General features: G+C 41.7%; 1 protein-coding gene across 1 annotated transcript; it reads left to right on the top strand.

The window, feature by feature from the left end:
- The first annotated feature begins 1,005 nt into the window (after positions 1 to 1,005).
- Positions 1,006 to 11,437, top strand: LOC136438251 (prolyl 3-hydroxylase 3-like). The gene is made up of 8 exons (XM_066433017.1): positions 1,006 to 1,063; positions 2,347 to 2,418; positions 3,693 to 3,844; positions 4,277 to 4,363; positions 4,770 to 4,917; positions 6,614 to 6,731; positions 7,265 to 7,340; positions 8,476 to 11,437. Exons 1-8 carry the CDS (start codon positions 1,060 to 1,062, stop codon positions 8,683 to 8,685), a joined length of 867 nt encoding a protein of 288 aa, XP_066289114.1. The 5' UTR covers positions 1,006 to 1,059; the 3' UTR covers positions 8,686 to 11,437.
- Positions 11,438 to 16,368: the final 4,931 nt, after the last annotated feature.

Raw genomic sequence — 16,368 nt, forward strand, 5'->3', positions numbered from 1 at the left:
TTATTTGAAACCCTTTATCGTGATATTCAGATTCCTTTTGAACAATTAAAGACTTTACTGCATTTGTAAGTTCTTCTTAAATGCCAGGCGTTCGACATGTATTATCAAAACATTGTAACAGGAACCTGCCACAAGATAACGTTTTTAACAGCAGCCATGTAATTTTTTTCTGTTGACATATAAAGACAACTGAATGTTGGCGCCTGCGTTGAAATCGATGGCTCATGTCACAATTTGGTCACCGTACACAGTAACGCTATTTTTGTCGATTTCTCCATGTGGATCATATGGGCTTCAGATGAAATTCATACCGTATCTTTTTTTACTCCCGCACACTTATAAAATTGGTTTTAAAAATATACAAACGATAATCGATGTAGGTCTGTATTTATTAGTATGCTTGTCATTTTTCTGCTTCGATTTCACTATTTATTTCTCTAGGATTTCTGTATTATTATGTATCTATTATATTTGCTATTCCTGAGTCGCCAGCTTCTTTTGGAAAATCTTTAGATACTGTTTAAAAAAGAGGGGTCTGCGATAAGTACAATTTCTAGACATATACATATAATCAAATGTATACATTCAGTCGGCCAACGGTTATGCATGCATTTGTATACGTGGTAACGGTACGAGAATGCATCCTGCACTTTTGAAGATATACTTAGAGCTATAAGGGATATAAAGAGATGTAGGAAGAGTCACGGACATCCGTGCAAAAAACGACCCCGGCAGGAGTACATACAATATCCGGTGTCGCGCCTAATGTTTGCTCCGACAAATTTATTTTCTGTGGGGTCGTGTGCGTTAATGTTACGGCAGTATTAGGGCTAGGTTTATGGCTATACAAAGTCAATTTGTCACTGGAACCTAAGTCCACCTTTTTAGTATGTATATAAGCCCCATAAAGTACCGAGTAACTGTCACTAGAAACCCCATGAAGTGGCCGGGTAAATAATTGGTAGGGGCAAACATCTGCCTCAACACTGGTACATGCCACGTAATGTCTGGCACATGTAAAGACATTATACGGTGAGGTTTTTGTTGTCCTGAAACAACATGGGTAAGTGTGCTTTAAAATGTCTCAGGCTGAAACGTTGTTATTTTCCTATATCAGGACAAGTTATCTCACCAGTTGTTTATCTTTGGGATGTTTGATTTAAATTCGAAGCACCTTAAAAAGTCGACTTATAACTTACAAGTTTCTTTGTGCTCAAGGACTATTTCCCTTTGCAGAAATCCATGTGTTGGTGGGGGTCGGTCCGTTCCTGAGGGTTTCTTTTATGTAGTAGACATAAAAATTAACCCATCCTTCATATGTTTTAAATTTAGAAATAGTGTAGCAAGTACCCCACGACATCTGTGTAGCAAAACCTATGTAATGTTTATGCCATTTTTTATACGTATACAAAACAGACAGGTCAGGATGTGACCAGGACGAGGCTTATCTTTACTGGAGCTTTATTTTCATTTGAACTACATGTAACGCTGAACAGTTTATCAAATCTCCAAGAAAATGTTTCTCGACATGTATGTTCGTGGGTTTATCAATGGTCATATTGACGGGGTAGTGAGGGTGTAGAATCCGTCGAAGCTAATGAAGTAAAAAAAAAACGAAAGTGTAAGCCAACACGGATGTAAATTACTTTAGGCCTTCATTTCTTGTTTATTTTACTAAGGCCACAGCAAATAAATTGTATGGATGACATCCTCCGCGGACTCCTAAATTAATGAGATAGGGCGAAAAAAAAACAAGCCGGGGCAAAAAAAAAGATTCCTATATTTTCAAATTTTGAGATCATAATTCTTGATAAACAAGAATTGAGGTGACGAAATATGATATCATGACCAACAGGTCTTTTAGTCCTATATTCATTCATATATAATATAAAGCCTCCTGGATTCAGCAGTAAACATGTCCTTGTAGATGTGTATACATCTCAATAGACTTACTACAACAAATGCAGAAAAGAACTTGTTGTACCATCATCTGAAGCAACTACACTGGCTTTTCATATGCGATGAAACATCTTGTGTGTACAGCTCAATTAACTAGAACCCCCCCCCCCCTTATTTATATAAAGTCCTTGCTAGAACAAATGCAGAAAACAGCTTGTTATTATACCATCATGGGCAGGAACTACACTAGTTATTCATATGCAAGGAAACACCTTAGACTGTCAACGTTTACGACATATTTGCCAATTTTTGGCATGTCGACCTCCGTCGGAGGACAATGAAATTTCTTGTTTTTTATTTCGAAACCAGGCGAAAATTAATGAGCGCGCTGATGTCATCCATGAAAATTACTTGCTGTGGCCTAACGTATATTTGCTTTGGATGCAGATGTGATGAACGTTTTCCTGCTTTTTCTGTTGGTACCCCTGCGCGTCCGGCTGGTGTCTGCAAATGCCAAAGGTAAAAGATAGGAATTTATTTTCCCTGCGATTTTCTAAAGAGAGAGAGATTTTCGATACGATACTATAGATATCAATTATGCATATAGTGACATCGTTTGCGTAATGATGAGAATTGCAGGTATTGCAGGAGCAGATATTGTTTCAATTGAACGACAAGTATTGGTTGACGGATCATCATAATTTTTGGTATGTAGATAGCTTAAGTAATGATTTACATAACCATATGCTGATTTTGCAGTAGTCAATTTGTATCATTTCATTTCATTTCATTTTATTTATACAGGGGAAATACAACTCAGGCTGTGAAGCCTGTTTTTCAGGTATCCCTGATATTACATATAAAAAACACAACTACGACATAGTACACCGTAACAATAATAATCAATCAATAAAAGCCATGTCACATACAATTCAGATTTCAATTTCCGACGGGATTGCCATTCTTAAAGTTCTGGTAAGTAATAGCAGTATTTAATCATCATTAATGAGCTGATATTCGAAAGAGTAAGCTCATCTGTGTTGGTAGAGTACATATTGTTAAGTTTTGATCTTTGATCCAACACAAAGAAGGAACTCACCATGCCTTTTCGGTCGGAAGTCCAACCTTCCTCTGATGTTTCATTCACTGCGCTGAAAACCGGGAAGCTTTTGTCCTCCTCCTCTTTTGGTTCGCTGCTGACGTCATCACGTTTCTAGCTTCCTGGCGTTTAGCGCAATGAATCAAACATCTGAGGAAGGTTGGAGTTCCGACCGAAAATTCATGGTGAGTTTCTTCTTTGTGTTTTATCAAAGCTGGGAACGTTACTATTAGTAAGCTAAGTCTATTAATCCGCGCCATACCACCAGAGGACTCTAAAACACAAGACATGTGTAACTAAGAAAGAGAAAAATATCGATAGATATCAATTATACAAATGAATACCTAATTTGCATTATCTTTAACAAAGTACCATACTTCCATAGTGGAAAATGATTGGGATTTCATCCTTGCAGCATTTGGAAGTTAAGTAGATATGAACATTATTAGACATAAATGATGCAAATGTGGGTCTTCTTTACATAAGTTTGAATTGCAAAGGCTGGAAAAGTGTACATGGATACCATTATGGCAAAGTTTAAACTTTTCTGCAACTAAAAAAGAATTTACTGCCTTTTTCAGCTCTCTGTCCGAAGTGTGACGTCAGCAAGTCGATATCGCCCCCTGTCCCGGTTGAGAGTAGTTTAGAGCTCCCTGATGGAAATGCTGAATTGTGTGAATTATGTCTTCATCAGCTGCAGCCACTCCAAAACTTCCTGTATACGGATACGACATGGTGGATGTCACGCTTACCGCGAACCCGGGGGATCTAAAGGGGGAAAAGCGAGTACTTGTGGATGGCCTGGCTACACAGGGGGAATGCGACATGATGCTCGACTTGGCACAGGTGACTTAACTTTGATGTTATCCTACTTAGCTTATGCCTGGATTCAGATGGATTGTTTGAACTTCCAGCAGGCGTGTTCGACAAATAGAACGATCCGAAAGCTTGGCGTAGAAATACACTTGCTTGTCGGCCGCAGCCAATAGTCTTACCGCTAACTGTTGTACTATCATTGGTTGAGCTGCTCATCGTGTGGCACTGTCAGGATCAGTCTATTGCTGAAGTCAGGTGTCCATGACCTATTTTAAAGATTACGTGACCTTATGTGACGTCAACAATTAGTTTATATCGCTCGCTATCTCAAGTGAACTTGGCGATTGGTCATTCGAATTCCGCACAAGACTGCAGCATATTGGTCCTTTTTTCCTAATTGTCATAGATTCAATACGATTGCTCATTTTTCAATAATTATGCCTAACGTGAATAATCATACAGGTGGGAGCAAAACCAGATATCGAAGGTTCCCACTGGTATTCTGAGTACGAGATTTTTGAGGGGCTGGAAGTTCTGCAAGCAGCACAGGTGGGCGCTCGGTATAATCAATGCAATTTAGTCAATTGTTTTGGTTCTTTAGTTGGCACCTCTTAACAAATCCGTGTCTTCATCATTTTTATGTTATGTTATGTTATGTTATGTTATGTTATGTTATGTTATGTTATCAGGTTGAAAAACTTTTTTAATTATCTGGTAGCATGATTTTATGTACAGTAAATGTTAATGTGGTCTTGTGTAATTTAGTTATGTTCGTTACCTTTTTTACATTTCTTTTTAACTTTGAGTTGTAAGCCCAAGGCTCATTGAAAAACGCATTTTAAGCCATATATGTTTGTACCCCCTGGTAAAATAGATAAACCAAACAAACATATTAAGATAAATATTGAAATGTTTAGAGCTCACAGCATGAAATGAGATTGAATTTTTCCCTCAGCTTGCTCAACAAGGTGCAGTTCCAATTGACTCCGCGGAGAAGCTCCTTACTTTGAGTGATAAGGCAAGACGCTTCGTACTTGGCTACTTTGGCCTGCCAGAGCTGTACCTTACGTACACGCACCTTGTCTGCCGCACTGCAGATGCTAGTAAGTATACTAGAAACATATGTGAGTCTGATCCTGCAAAAGGCTGCAGTAATCGTGAGGACGTAAATCAAAGTTTTATCTTTAATACACATTGAAGCGACCTTGAAGACCAAGTAAGGGTACCTAGTAGACAAAATTACTTGGACTTAACATTGTTCAATTAGCTGTAAAGATTTAGTTCAACTTTGCCAACATACTCGCCTGTGACTCTGTGCCACCCTGCTGGCCTTTGTGCCATAGCTGTCAGCCTTTATTTAGAGGTGAAGGATGTCAACTTCTTGATGACTTTCTCCTCCCATTCTGTCTTCTTCACAAACATACACATACATGCATGCACAGCAAACAACACAGAAAGCTGAATACACTAAAAGATGGGAACTGAAGAGAACGCCATTCTGTTTTGATCTCAACATCATTTGTTTAGTTACCTCCGTTTGAAGAATGAATTGTTTTCGATCTGTCTATTTGTGTGTCCGTCTGTCTTCCCCGGCTGAGTTTGCTCGGCTCCATCTTCCTCCCAGTCCTGCAGGCTGAGTGGGCCGGGTCAGAAATGACGTCTATAGGCTTAGTTGGCCGGGATCAAAATGTGTTTCCCCCGGTCCAGGTCTGTGTAGCGTAGGGCTGCTACCAGTTATGGTGCACTATCAATTAATGTCCACATCGGGCCATGTCCCCATGTCGAGGTATATCATGCTAAAGCCAGTACTTATGAGCGAAAAAAACACACCAGGAGTATGATCCTTAGTCATGACTCTCCTTTATACGAGCAATGAATTAGGTTTACGTCCAGCGACAAAGTAGAATAAACTCCTGAACCAGTAACGGCAAGTTACCTGGAAGTGTTATGCATGACGTATTTCATAAGTAATTCGAAGCCGCGTACTTCATCTTGTTCTTCAAACTTACGCGATAGGAAGTATCTTTTAAAAGTAGCTGATGCCAAACCTTTATTTTGTATCCAATTATCTTTGGCGATTCAAGGTTTGACACTCTTTATCATCATCATGAAACATTTACTAGTTTTAGAAAGGTTCGATACAACCCAGCGACCCCCCCATTTACGCTACATTTTCACGCGTTAAACATTATGGCCATGCGTTCATCACGTGAGCTACGCGTGACGTCAGTGTTTTTGAAATTCACAGTACAAAATTATTTTCATCAATCGTGTCAAGCAAGCGCTGGGTCAAACATAGTGACTTTACTATCGTTTGTCTCTAGACTACTTAGGACGATTTATGTGCAATTTTTTTAAATCTATGTTCCTCAACTAGAGCGCTAGAAGGAAAATGACTGAGGTGGACCATCATAGGTTTTCCATAGCACAACTCTTCATCATAGTCCTCAGTGTAAATACATGCTCGCATGGTGTTAAACAGACGGAGAATAGCTTACGGATCGTGCGTTTTTCTTTACAGAAGAGCTGATGCTTCTTCCCGTTGGTTAATCATTTGGCTTTGTCCGCACGGTTTTAAAAAATTACGTTTTGAATAAACTGGACAGTAAATGGTAGTGGTATGTTAGAGGAAACGAATGTTGTTGTTGATGAGGTCAGAAAACCATGGATGACATGCGAAAGAGATGCAATTAACGGGTTAAATAGACATGGTAATGCTTAAATCTGTCAATAGATTTACGGTATACTATTGATATTTCACGGAAATTTGATACCTTCAATTTCTTGTTGTGTTTGTAGACTCCACAGATGACAGGACAGACTTGAGCCACCCCGTCCACGCGGACAACTGCCAGCTCGACCTTTCTGACTTCTCCTGTCCGCAAGTCCACCCCCTGTACACACCCAGACATTACAGGTATGCTCGGCAGTTTCCCTAACATTAAAGTCGGTCACTTTGTACGCCGTATGAAAAACATTGACAGCCTATTCATGGCACAGCAGAGCAGAATTGCATCTTGTGTTCATTTTAGTTATTCGGACGTTTCTCTTCCACCTTAGGATAGGGACAAGTAAAGGGATTTCAGGCGATGACAAAGGGGCGTAGATATTTAGCAGTATTTTGTTGCTTGCAGCATAACACAATCGAATTTTCTTTTAAATTGTATGTAAGTTCCCTCGAGTGCAGAATTCTTGTCAGCAAAAGCTCATTAGAATGTAGCAGTAGTAGTATAGAGTGTGATACATAGCTCGAAAAACATTTAGTGCTTCAAAGTAGAAAAATGATTTTTTTATTCACACTTTTCTTTTTACGCTTCTTTATGTATGTCTAGAAATGTGCACTTTTGTTCTTGGCATTGGGAATCGATTCTATTTCAGTAGTTCTTGTTATGAAAGCGTGCCAACAAATATGAAAGTCTAATTTAAGTCTTCTTTGTTTTTGACTGCTAGTGCTGTCCTATTCCTCAATGATGGCTTCAAGGGAGGAGAGTTTTTCTTCGCTCACAACAAAAACTTTTCTGCCCAGGTAAGACATTATTTTCTGTGAATCACCAATACAGGGTTAACCCGACCCAAATAAACCACCGAGTGAGCGAACCGTTTATTTGATGGCTATTGGTCACTGATCATGCGTTATTTCACCATAAACATCGAGGGAAATCGGCTTAGTGTATAGCCAATTCCGATCTGATAAAGGCAATTCTCAAGTAGAAATCTCATCATTCCTGCCAGACCTTATTGACCGATAATTGAGGCACGGTTTTATATGGTGGGTCATTAAAGTTATCATATACATGTAGCCTATCCAAATTGACCCATATATTAGTAGACAATTCCTGTATGACGCATAGATCCAGAATGCACATTTGTCCTTTTGTACAGAAAATGATAGAATTCATTTTGAAAACCAAAATTTCCATAGATAATATTCAATAACGTTGCAATCTTGCCATGTCACATCTTTTTCAAATCTATTATATCATCTATTATCTATTGTCATCATTCCTTCCTGCTGGGTGTCCTTCTTATTGGTCAATGCTGTGGGCGGCTCCACTTACAGTTCGGGGTGAATACCGTTTTGTTTACGCCCGTTTAGATTTGACTTGCATTGCATTGAAATGGTTTATTCTATTTTGTTATATGATTACAAAAGATATGTTTTATTCCAAGATAGTAAACATTTTTGAGAGCATATTAACATTATACGAATGTTAACAAAAATATAACCTCCTCCTCTACATAATGGAACGGGTGAACGGGTGTTTATGGCGTCATAACACATAGTGAATGGAGACTTCTGGTTGGTCGACGCCGTCTGGCTATGTGATACTAATGAATAAATAAAATTACATTTCCCGCTATAAACTGCTATGTTGAATTAACAAGTTGAACATATTTGTAACTGTAATAAAGATCATAATAGTTTGTAACTATGACACAAACGTGCTAAAGCTTTGATTACGAACCGTACAAACCATGACTAGACTGCACTGTCTGTATCCCCAAAATACCACAGACGAGGAATAACAGTGATTAAAAGAAAACAAATAATCAAACAAACAAACAAACACACAGGAGAATAGGTTTTTATTCAATGAGCAACTATAGATGAAACTGATTATTTGTGCAGATCGTTTAAAACACGTTTTCTCCCTACCCAGTCCAGAGTGAAACCAAAATGTGGCAGACTCGTTGGGTTCTCTTCGGGTGAGGAGAATTTGCATGGCGTGCAGGCAGTGTTGAGCGGTAGAAGGTGTGTCATTGCCATGTGGTACACCATGGACAGACGTTACAGGGAGGAATCTCGCCAAGAGGCAAGAAAACTGCTGCAGTCGCTTCAGAAGCCTCTAGAAACAAAGAGCGAATTGTAGTATTTTACTTCCAGACCATGTTGGCTCGTTTGTTTTAACCTTTGGTTATTTATGGGAAGCTGAGGTGGGCTTGTAGACCGTTTTTCATTGAGGTCATGAGAAAAGAGGTCCGCTTTATACGGTACCCTATGGACCAGTTAAACCGAACCCTCTTGGGTAGCTGTTGGTGAAATAGAAGCGACTTCCATTGGTATTGTTTTTAGAAGTGAATATTTATTTCAACACGGTTAAATGCATTTTTAGTTCACAGGTTCAAATGTGGCTAACATTGATGTTAAGATTAGTTATATTGATAAGCCAATTACACATACAAAGATGGATATAGTTGATGAAAACTTATGAAACCATATATGTAGAACTATTACTGCCGCCAATACCTAAATTATAAAGGTTTTAAGACGGACGTCATCATTCCTGGACGAAGTACGATTTGTTGTCTGTTGTCGACCGCTTGTGGCGTACATCGGATTCAAATAGATATTATCTTTTGTATCAGCGTTACACTTACGTCTGTGTCGGGGATCCCGGGGTCCATTGATGGCATCCCTACCGCCCTCTGTAAGAGACTTTTGGCTAAAAGTACTACCTTGCGACTCGACCAAATGGTCGTATAAATTCGGATCCGTTAGATCACATCATCTTAATCTTATGGATGACATCCTCTTGAGACACCAAAATTAATGCGCGCAGGCGAAAAAGAGGGAAAATCCAGCAAAAAATGCTGCTAAACCACAGGACTACAAAATACACCTAAGGGAAGTTTCACCATACATGGCACTGAAATCCATATTAAGCTTTCTTCTTCTTCTTTACCTCTTCCGGTAATGTACAGCGGCCAAGAAATCGGCCATCACTACCATGTATCGGGTCAAAGGTCAAGTTCAGCGTCAAGATGGTAGTGGACAACCTCGAGGTGAAGGTGGCTCGTCGCCACTGGAAATTGCCCATGAATGAAACAAGTATTTTGGTACGGTTGCCGAAAAGTTAGCACTTAGTATCAACAAGGGAATGTCACTCCTCAGTCCTTTACAATTCGTACACCGTTGTTTGGCGCGTTTCACCTTCAGCCATGTATCATCTGAGTTTATCCAACAAGAATTCCTCGCTCTGAAAACGGACAAAGCGAAAACGGACAAAGCTGTTGGTCTAGACCACCTTAACAACAGATTGCTCAAGTCAGCGGCAGAGATCATTGCACCATCACTAACTAATAAATTCAATGAATCTCTGCTTAGAATTGAGTTTCCGGATGACTGGAAAATCGCACGCCTATCACCAATACACAAAGCAGGGGATAGAGCTACACCAAATAACTATAGACCGGTCAGCATACCACCTGCAAAAGAACAGTACACGCTTAAGTGTGCGAGTATTTTACACTAAACAGCATTCTTACGGAGGCCCAGTCTGGCTTTAGGCCAGGTCATTCCACACAATCCGCAGCACACCTCACTGAGAAGTGGTTCAGTGCTAGGAATGCTGGCCTGCTGACAGGGGCGGTTTTTATAGACCTCTCCAAGGCATTTGATACGCTCGATCATAAGATGCAACTTCAAAAGATGTTTTGCTATGGTATACAGGGGGAGGCACTGGATTGGTTTACGTCTTACCTATCAAGCAGTCAGCACTGTACTGCAGTAAATGGAGCTACTTCTGATTTTCACCAAATGCAATATGGAGTACCCCAAGTCTTAATATTGGGGCCGCTATTGTTCTTATCTTATCATTGCGATATATCAATGTATGCAGATGACACTGTCATCTACAATTGTAGCAAGGATGTCAGCAGCATTGAAAACAACCTTCAGAACGATCTTGATACTCTCACACCGTGGTTTAAAGGAAACTCATTGTCAGTGAACAGTGGAAAGTGCAAATTTATGCTCATTGGAACAGACAAAAGATTAAACAGTTGTAGAAGCCCCAAATTATCTATCAACGGGGCAACTGTAACATCATGTAATATGTACAAATACCTGATAGTGATAGTCGATCGTTATCTAATCTGGAAGTGTCAAGTAAATGCCATTTGTGCAAACTCAGGCGATAATAACTTAGCATTTTAAAGCACGTCCGCACTTTTCAACACCTATTCTGTTAACTTGGTACAAAGCCATATTTCTGTCACGTATCAGATCGGGAACTGGTGAAACTAAAAAGGATGCAAAGCCGAGCCGGCAAGTTGAATCTACGTGCCCCGTACCTTACTCTATCGGCGGAAGTTCACTCACGTCTGGGATGGAAAGATATCTAAAAGTCAATACATAAGCACCACAAAGCACTACTGGTACACAAGGCCTTGAACAACCGGTTAGCGTCCTACATGCACCGAATATAATGTTCACCTACTGCAGGGACAGAGCTACCAGGAGCACCAGACTAAGTCATTCAGACCTCCTTGTGGTACCCATGCCATTGAGAGAGGTCCTTAGCCTACTCTGGTTCACTTGTCTGGAACTCACTACCGCAGGAAGATAAGGCAGTAACTTCTATTTCAACCTTTAAACGACTATCGCCAAAGTAACTGACCCTTATCGAACGATTATGGACATAATGGCATGACGAACTATTTTTTGTCATTATTGTTTATTGATTACTTATCTATTCTTTGTATTATTGATATAATTTTGAGTCGCCTTGGTTGACCAAGAATTTGGTAATTTATTGTTATGTTGACCCCTTGACATGCCCTCCTCTCGACCTCTATGAAAAGCGGCCAAGATGGCCGATTATAGCTTTTTTTCGAGAATGAATAAAGGCACAAACAAACAAAAGCGTGGTGGAAAGCTGTGTGGTGTAATCCTGCGTAGTGTTAGTGATGGTATAGCCAGTGTGGCGGAAACCCGTGTAAGGTTAAGGTCAGGGTCAGAGTCAGGGTCAGGGTCAGGGGTTAGGGTCAGGGTCAGGGTCAGGGGTTATGGGTTAGGGTTAGGGGTTAGGGTTAGGGTTAGGGTTAGTGTAAGGGTTAGGGTTAGGGTTAGGGGTACAGTCAAAATGCCGAATCCTGGCCAAAACTGAGCCATGGCGGAAGGATACCCAAAACCCAACCTTATCACTACCTTAAGTCTTATCACTGGCGTAGTGATTTTGGGGCTCGGGTCATGGCTCGGGTTAAAGTTAGGGCTCGGGTTAGGGCTGAGGTTTGGGTTAGCGTTAGGAATAGTCGTTTTGTTTTGGATTTCAAGAAGATAGAATGTTTGCCAGAAGCTGGGGTAGTAGTATGATTGAATCCATTATTTATAATTCATAATTCATAATTCATAATTCATAATTCATAATTCATATTCACAATTTATAACCCCGATATTGGACAGTTAGGGTTAACCCAGATTCAGGACAGGTAGGGTTAGGGGTTAGGGTTATGGGTTATGGGTTATGGGTTAGGGGTTAGGGGTTAGGGTTAGGGTTAGGGTTAGGGTTAGGGTTAGGGTCAGGGTTAGTGGATGGCGTTGGCAAAGTCAGGTCCGGTTGTCCTTTGTCTTTGACCTCCGGGGCCGATGCAGAGAAGCTTCCTAGGGCAAACCCAAGACTGGTGTGAAGGGGGATATAAGAGACGGACGCTCGGGCCAAAAACCAGGCTGGTCAGGTCAAGTTAACCCGCTTAGCAAGCTATCACGGGAAGGCATCCTTTGACCTTAGGGAACGGCAGGGATCGAGGTAAAAGGGTTCACGGAGATAACATTGAGGCCTGCCGTAAATATATGGTCCGCGGTTGTACGGGTTAGTTGGTGGGTAGGGTCAGGCCGGGACCTACCTTCTGGCACGAAAACTGGGTCGGTTAGGTATATTTAACCCGGTAAGCACCCTTTCACAGACAGGCAGGGTTAAGGGTAAGGCTGTTGGTACCTCTTGAAAGTTAGGTAGGGGTTTCATTCTGGAATTGGGGAGGGCCTGAAGGGACAGACCCACTTAGGGTTAGTTTATTGGTTCAGGGTTAAGCCGTCGGGCCGTCCAGGTCAGTTTGTCATGCCCTCCTTCAAGTTCAAGTACACGGTCAAGGTCATTGTGTCAGGGTTAGGGTTAGGCTCAGGGTTAGGGTTAGGGTCCTGGGTTAGGCTGAAGCGGTTGGGTTAGTATTAGGGTTAAGGGTTCAGGTCTCATGGTGAATGGCTATGGTTAGGGTTAGGGTTAGGGTTAGGGTTAGGGTTAGGGCTATAACATTGAGGCCTGCCGTAAATACATGGTCCGCGGTTGTACGGGTTAGTTGGTGGGTAGGGTCAAGCCGGGACCTGCCTTCTGGCACTAAAACTTGGTCGATCTTGTATATTTAACCCGTTAAGCACCCTTTTACAGACAGGCATCTGTGAGGGTTAAGCGGTCAGGTCGTCCGGGTTAGTTTGTCATGACCTAAGGTTAAGGGTTAGGGGTTAGGGGTTAGGGGTTGGGGGTTAGGGGTTGGGGGTTGGGGGTTGGGGGTTGGGGGTTGGGGGTTGGGGGTTAGGGGTTAGGGGTTAGGGGTTAGGGGTTAGGGGTTAGGGTTAGGGTTAGGGTTAGGGTTAGGGTTAGGTATAAGGAATAATGGACATTTTAAAGTGGTTTAGGGTTAGTGGCGGAAGGATGCCGACCTTATTACTACTGTTTGGACTGATCACACGCGTATTGATTTCGAGTTTTGCTTACTTTGCAGGGTCGTTGCCTTCCATGTGCTTACCCTTCGTGGTAATTTGGTTTTCTCTTTATAACGTGTCTCATCTATCTGTTTGTTCTTAATTGATTAATTAATTAGTTAATTAGTTTATTTATAAAGTCAGGGAAAGGATTAAGTTACCAAATGGGGTAACTACATATAACAGCATCTTTTTTTGAACTCCTTAAGATAGAAACTAAGTTAGCATACACACAACATCTATTGAACGTTTGAAATGTTACGTCAGAAATGTGTTAGTCTATATGTTAATGTTGCTAACTAGCATCACATGTTACAACCATTACGTCTGCTGACCTTGTACGATGTAGCTTGTGGAAGTGTCCTACCAGCACGAAGTCCTGCCTATTGCAATGGAATAGGTTTGTGCCACCCTTTGCCATGGCCTCTGTTGAACAAAAAGCGACCACTCTCCCAGCACGTCTAGCCGTGTGTTATTGTCACCATTCAACCTTGCTTGGTCGGCTTGAGTGTTTCTGCCTCCCAGCCCTACAACTCTTCTCCGGTAGAAAGTTGACCTCCGCTCCGCTGTCTAACTTGCACCTGGGGCTGTCCTTCATCCCGGTAATGAAGAGGTCGCCATAAGGCTTCTCCGTGACCTACAATTTGCTTTGTTAGCGCCGTGACTTGCCCTGTGCTTGACACTGCCGGCCAGCAAGTTAGAAGAGGCGATTTAACGGTTTTATCATAAAAGTTAGTAGTTGATCGCCGTGATTACATAAAAGCCGCCTGAGCCTATTGCCTCAGCAAGTCCCGGTACAGTTCTTACTTGTAATGAAGTTCCTCTTCCTGTGGAATCTTGAAGTCAGTCCGAGCTGTATGATTAGTCCAAGGTTCTGTTGCAGTAATCCAAGTTGTATAACGATTCAACAATTGTCCATGTATCCAAGTAAGTGCCTCCAAAATCCAGATAAGTGCCGTAAAAGCTTGACAATTCTCCCAACCTTTCTGACCCAGTCCTGTATCCTTTCTTGATTTGTTTCTCCTCCCAAAATCTTTTGTTGCATCTGGTTCTTGTTAGGCGCTCACGTTACTCACCCGGGGTCATTGTATTTTCTTTATTAAAATGTGTGGAGTGACATAGGGAAGTAGAACCTTGAATTGCAATATCATCTAATGAATTCGGGTTTGGGTTACAGATAGGTATTGGGTTGACCCTCATTGGAATACACTAACGCTGGGGTTCAAATGTCCTTTCCATAGGTTATGTATGGGAAGGGGGAGGGGGGCCGGAATATATCGGCTACAGCTTGGATACGCCCCTCGAGTTCAACGGCAAAACTACATGTCAATTGCAAGAGTTACAAAGTCCTATTCAACGTCTGAAGTCCGTTTCAAATTACCTTGGATGGCTTACGAGCTATTGACCTCGAAGTGTTACATGTACGTAGTTCATTTGGACCAGCGAGAAGCGTGGCCTAGCGATAATGGTGAAAACTCCAAGTGAAGAACATCGTTTGACAGGCGAGGAGCGTAGCCTAGCGATTATGGCGAAAAGTGCAAGGAACATGAAATGTCCGTCCATGCGTAGGTGAGGGTTGTTGGGTTAGGGTTAGGGTTAGGGTTAGGAGTACAGGAAAATCGACGATTTAAGATTGAGTTGAGTTGCGGATTGATACATGACCGAATCACATCCGGTAAAGACTGATCACCCGCGTAGTGATTTGTATTAACTCGTTCGAATACATTTTTCTTCATACTGAAATTCCACGTCTACTTTGCATCTATGAGGAGGTAAGTACTGCCAGACATGCCCGTTTTTACATATCAACGATCTGTTTTCAGCAAGAGAATAAACCCTACGGATAAAATGTTGACCGACCTTTGTTCCTCTCGCTCTATTTCACCATCTCCATACAGCCCAGAGATTTGTCCGTTTCAAGTTACGCAGACAGTCCACGGAATAATGCAACACAGCGCGCGACATGGAGGCCACCAGTGATTCGTCTTGAGCTGTCGATCTCAGAAAACACCAAGTTTCGGGCGAAGTGAAGTCCACATTTGATTATAACGAGTCCACAGCGTATCAGAAGACGTTCATACATCGAACTAGTTCAATTCTGTACAACAAATCGTTTAAAAATTCTAAAAACACATTAAAAGCGCCACCTATATTTACATTCTTCATTTCTCAATGCGGAGTGCATCGGTCTTCCGTGGGTGCGGTACAATTACCTTATATGTTCGCGCTTTTTACGCGGTAATACGCTTCTCTTGTGGCACGAGCTCTGAGCAGCGTACTTGTAGCGTGAGATGAGATCACTAGGATCGACTTGGTTATGCCCGCTGACCACTTAAGAGAGCCAGGAAGATCTAGTTCAAGTCAGTCGGGGAGAAACGAGAATGCTGGCAAGGCGTGGATTTGTTTACTGGGATGAAAGATGTGGGGGTTACTGCTGAGTTCACCGTATTATTGGCTGGCCGTCCTGTGACTCGTGGTGTTGGAAGAAGCTAGATTTCATGCCGATGGTATAAACTCACTGGTTGGTGACGAATCTGCCGGAAAGATGACGGTGTAATAGGCAAACAACAACAGGACATTTATGCGTCCGGAAGACGTCAAGGAACCGTAAGTAACAAATGTCATTGTGCACGACTTGTATCATAACAGTTATCACAAATTAAGTTATGGGAGTTCAAGAAAAGCCAAAAGTGTTCTTATCCATTGTGTAATGAAAGGAGCTGCATAGTATACATCTGGCTTCGATTATTGTAGCTTGTCTGGACAGGAGACCACACATTCCAAGGCCGCCAGAGGGCAAAAGGGCTGTTTCAAATAAAGAAGCTGTCTCGTGTTTTGGTTTCGGGGTTCGTGTTAGTGGTACGTGTAGGCAGCTCCTTTCATTAGGGTTAGGGGTTAGGGTTAGGGTTAGGGTTAGGGTTAGGGTTAGGGTTTAGGGTTTAGGGTTTAGGGGTTAGGGTTTAGGGTTTAGGGGTTAGGGTTTAGGGTTTAGGGGTTAGGGGTTAGGGGTTATGGTTTAGGGGTTATGGTTTATGGTTTAGGGGTTAGGGTTTAGGGGTTAGGGTTAGGGGTTAGG

Source organism: Branchiostoma lanceolatum, chromosome 7 (genome assembly GCF_035083965.1).
Source record: "Branchiostoma lanceolatum isolate klBraLanc5 chromosome 7, klBraLanc5.hap2, whole genome shotgun sequence".
NCBI lineage: Eukaryota > Metazoa > Chordata > Leptocardii > Amphioxiformes > Branchiostomatidae > Branchiostoma > Branchiostoma lanceolatum.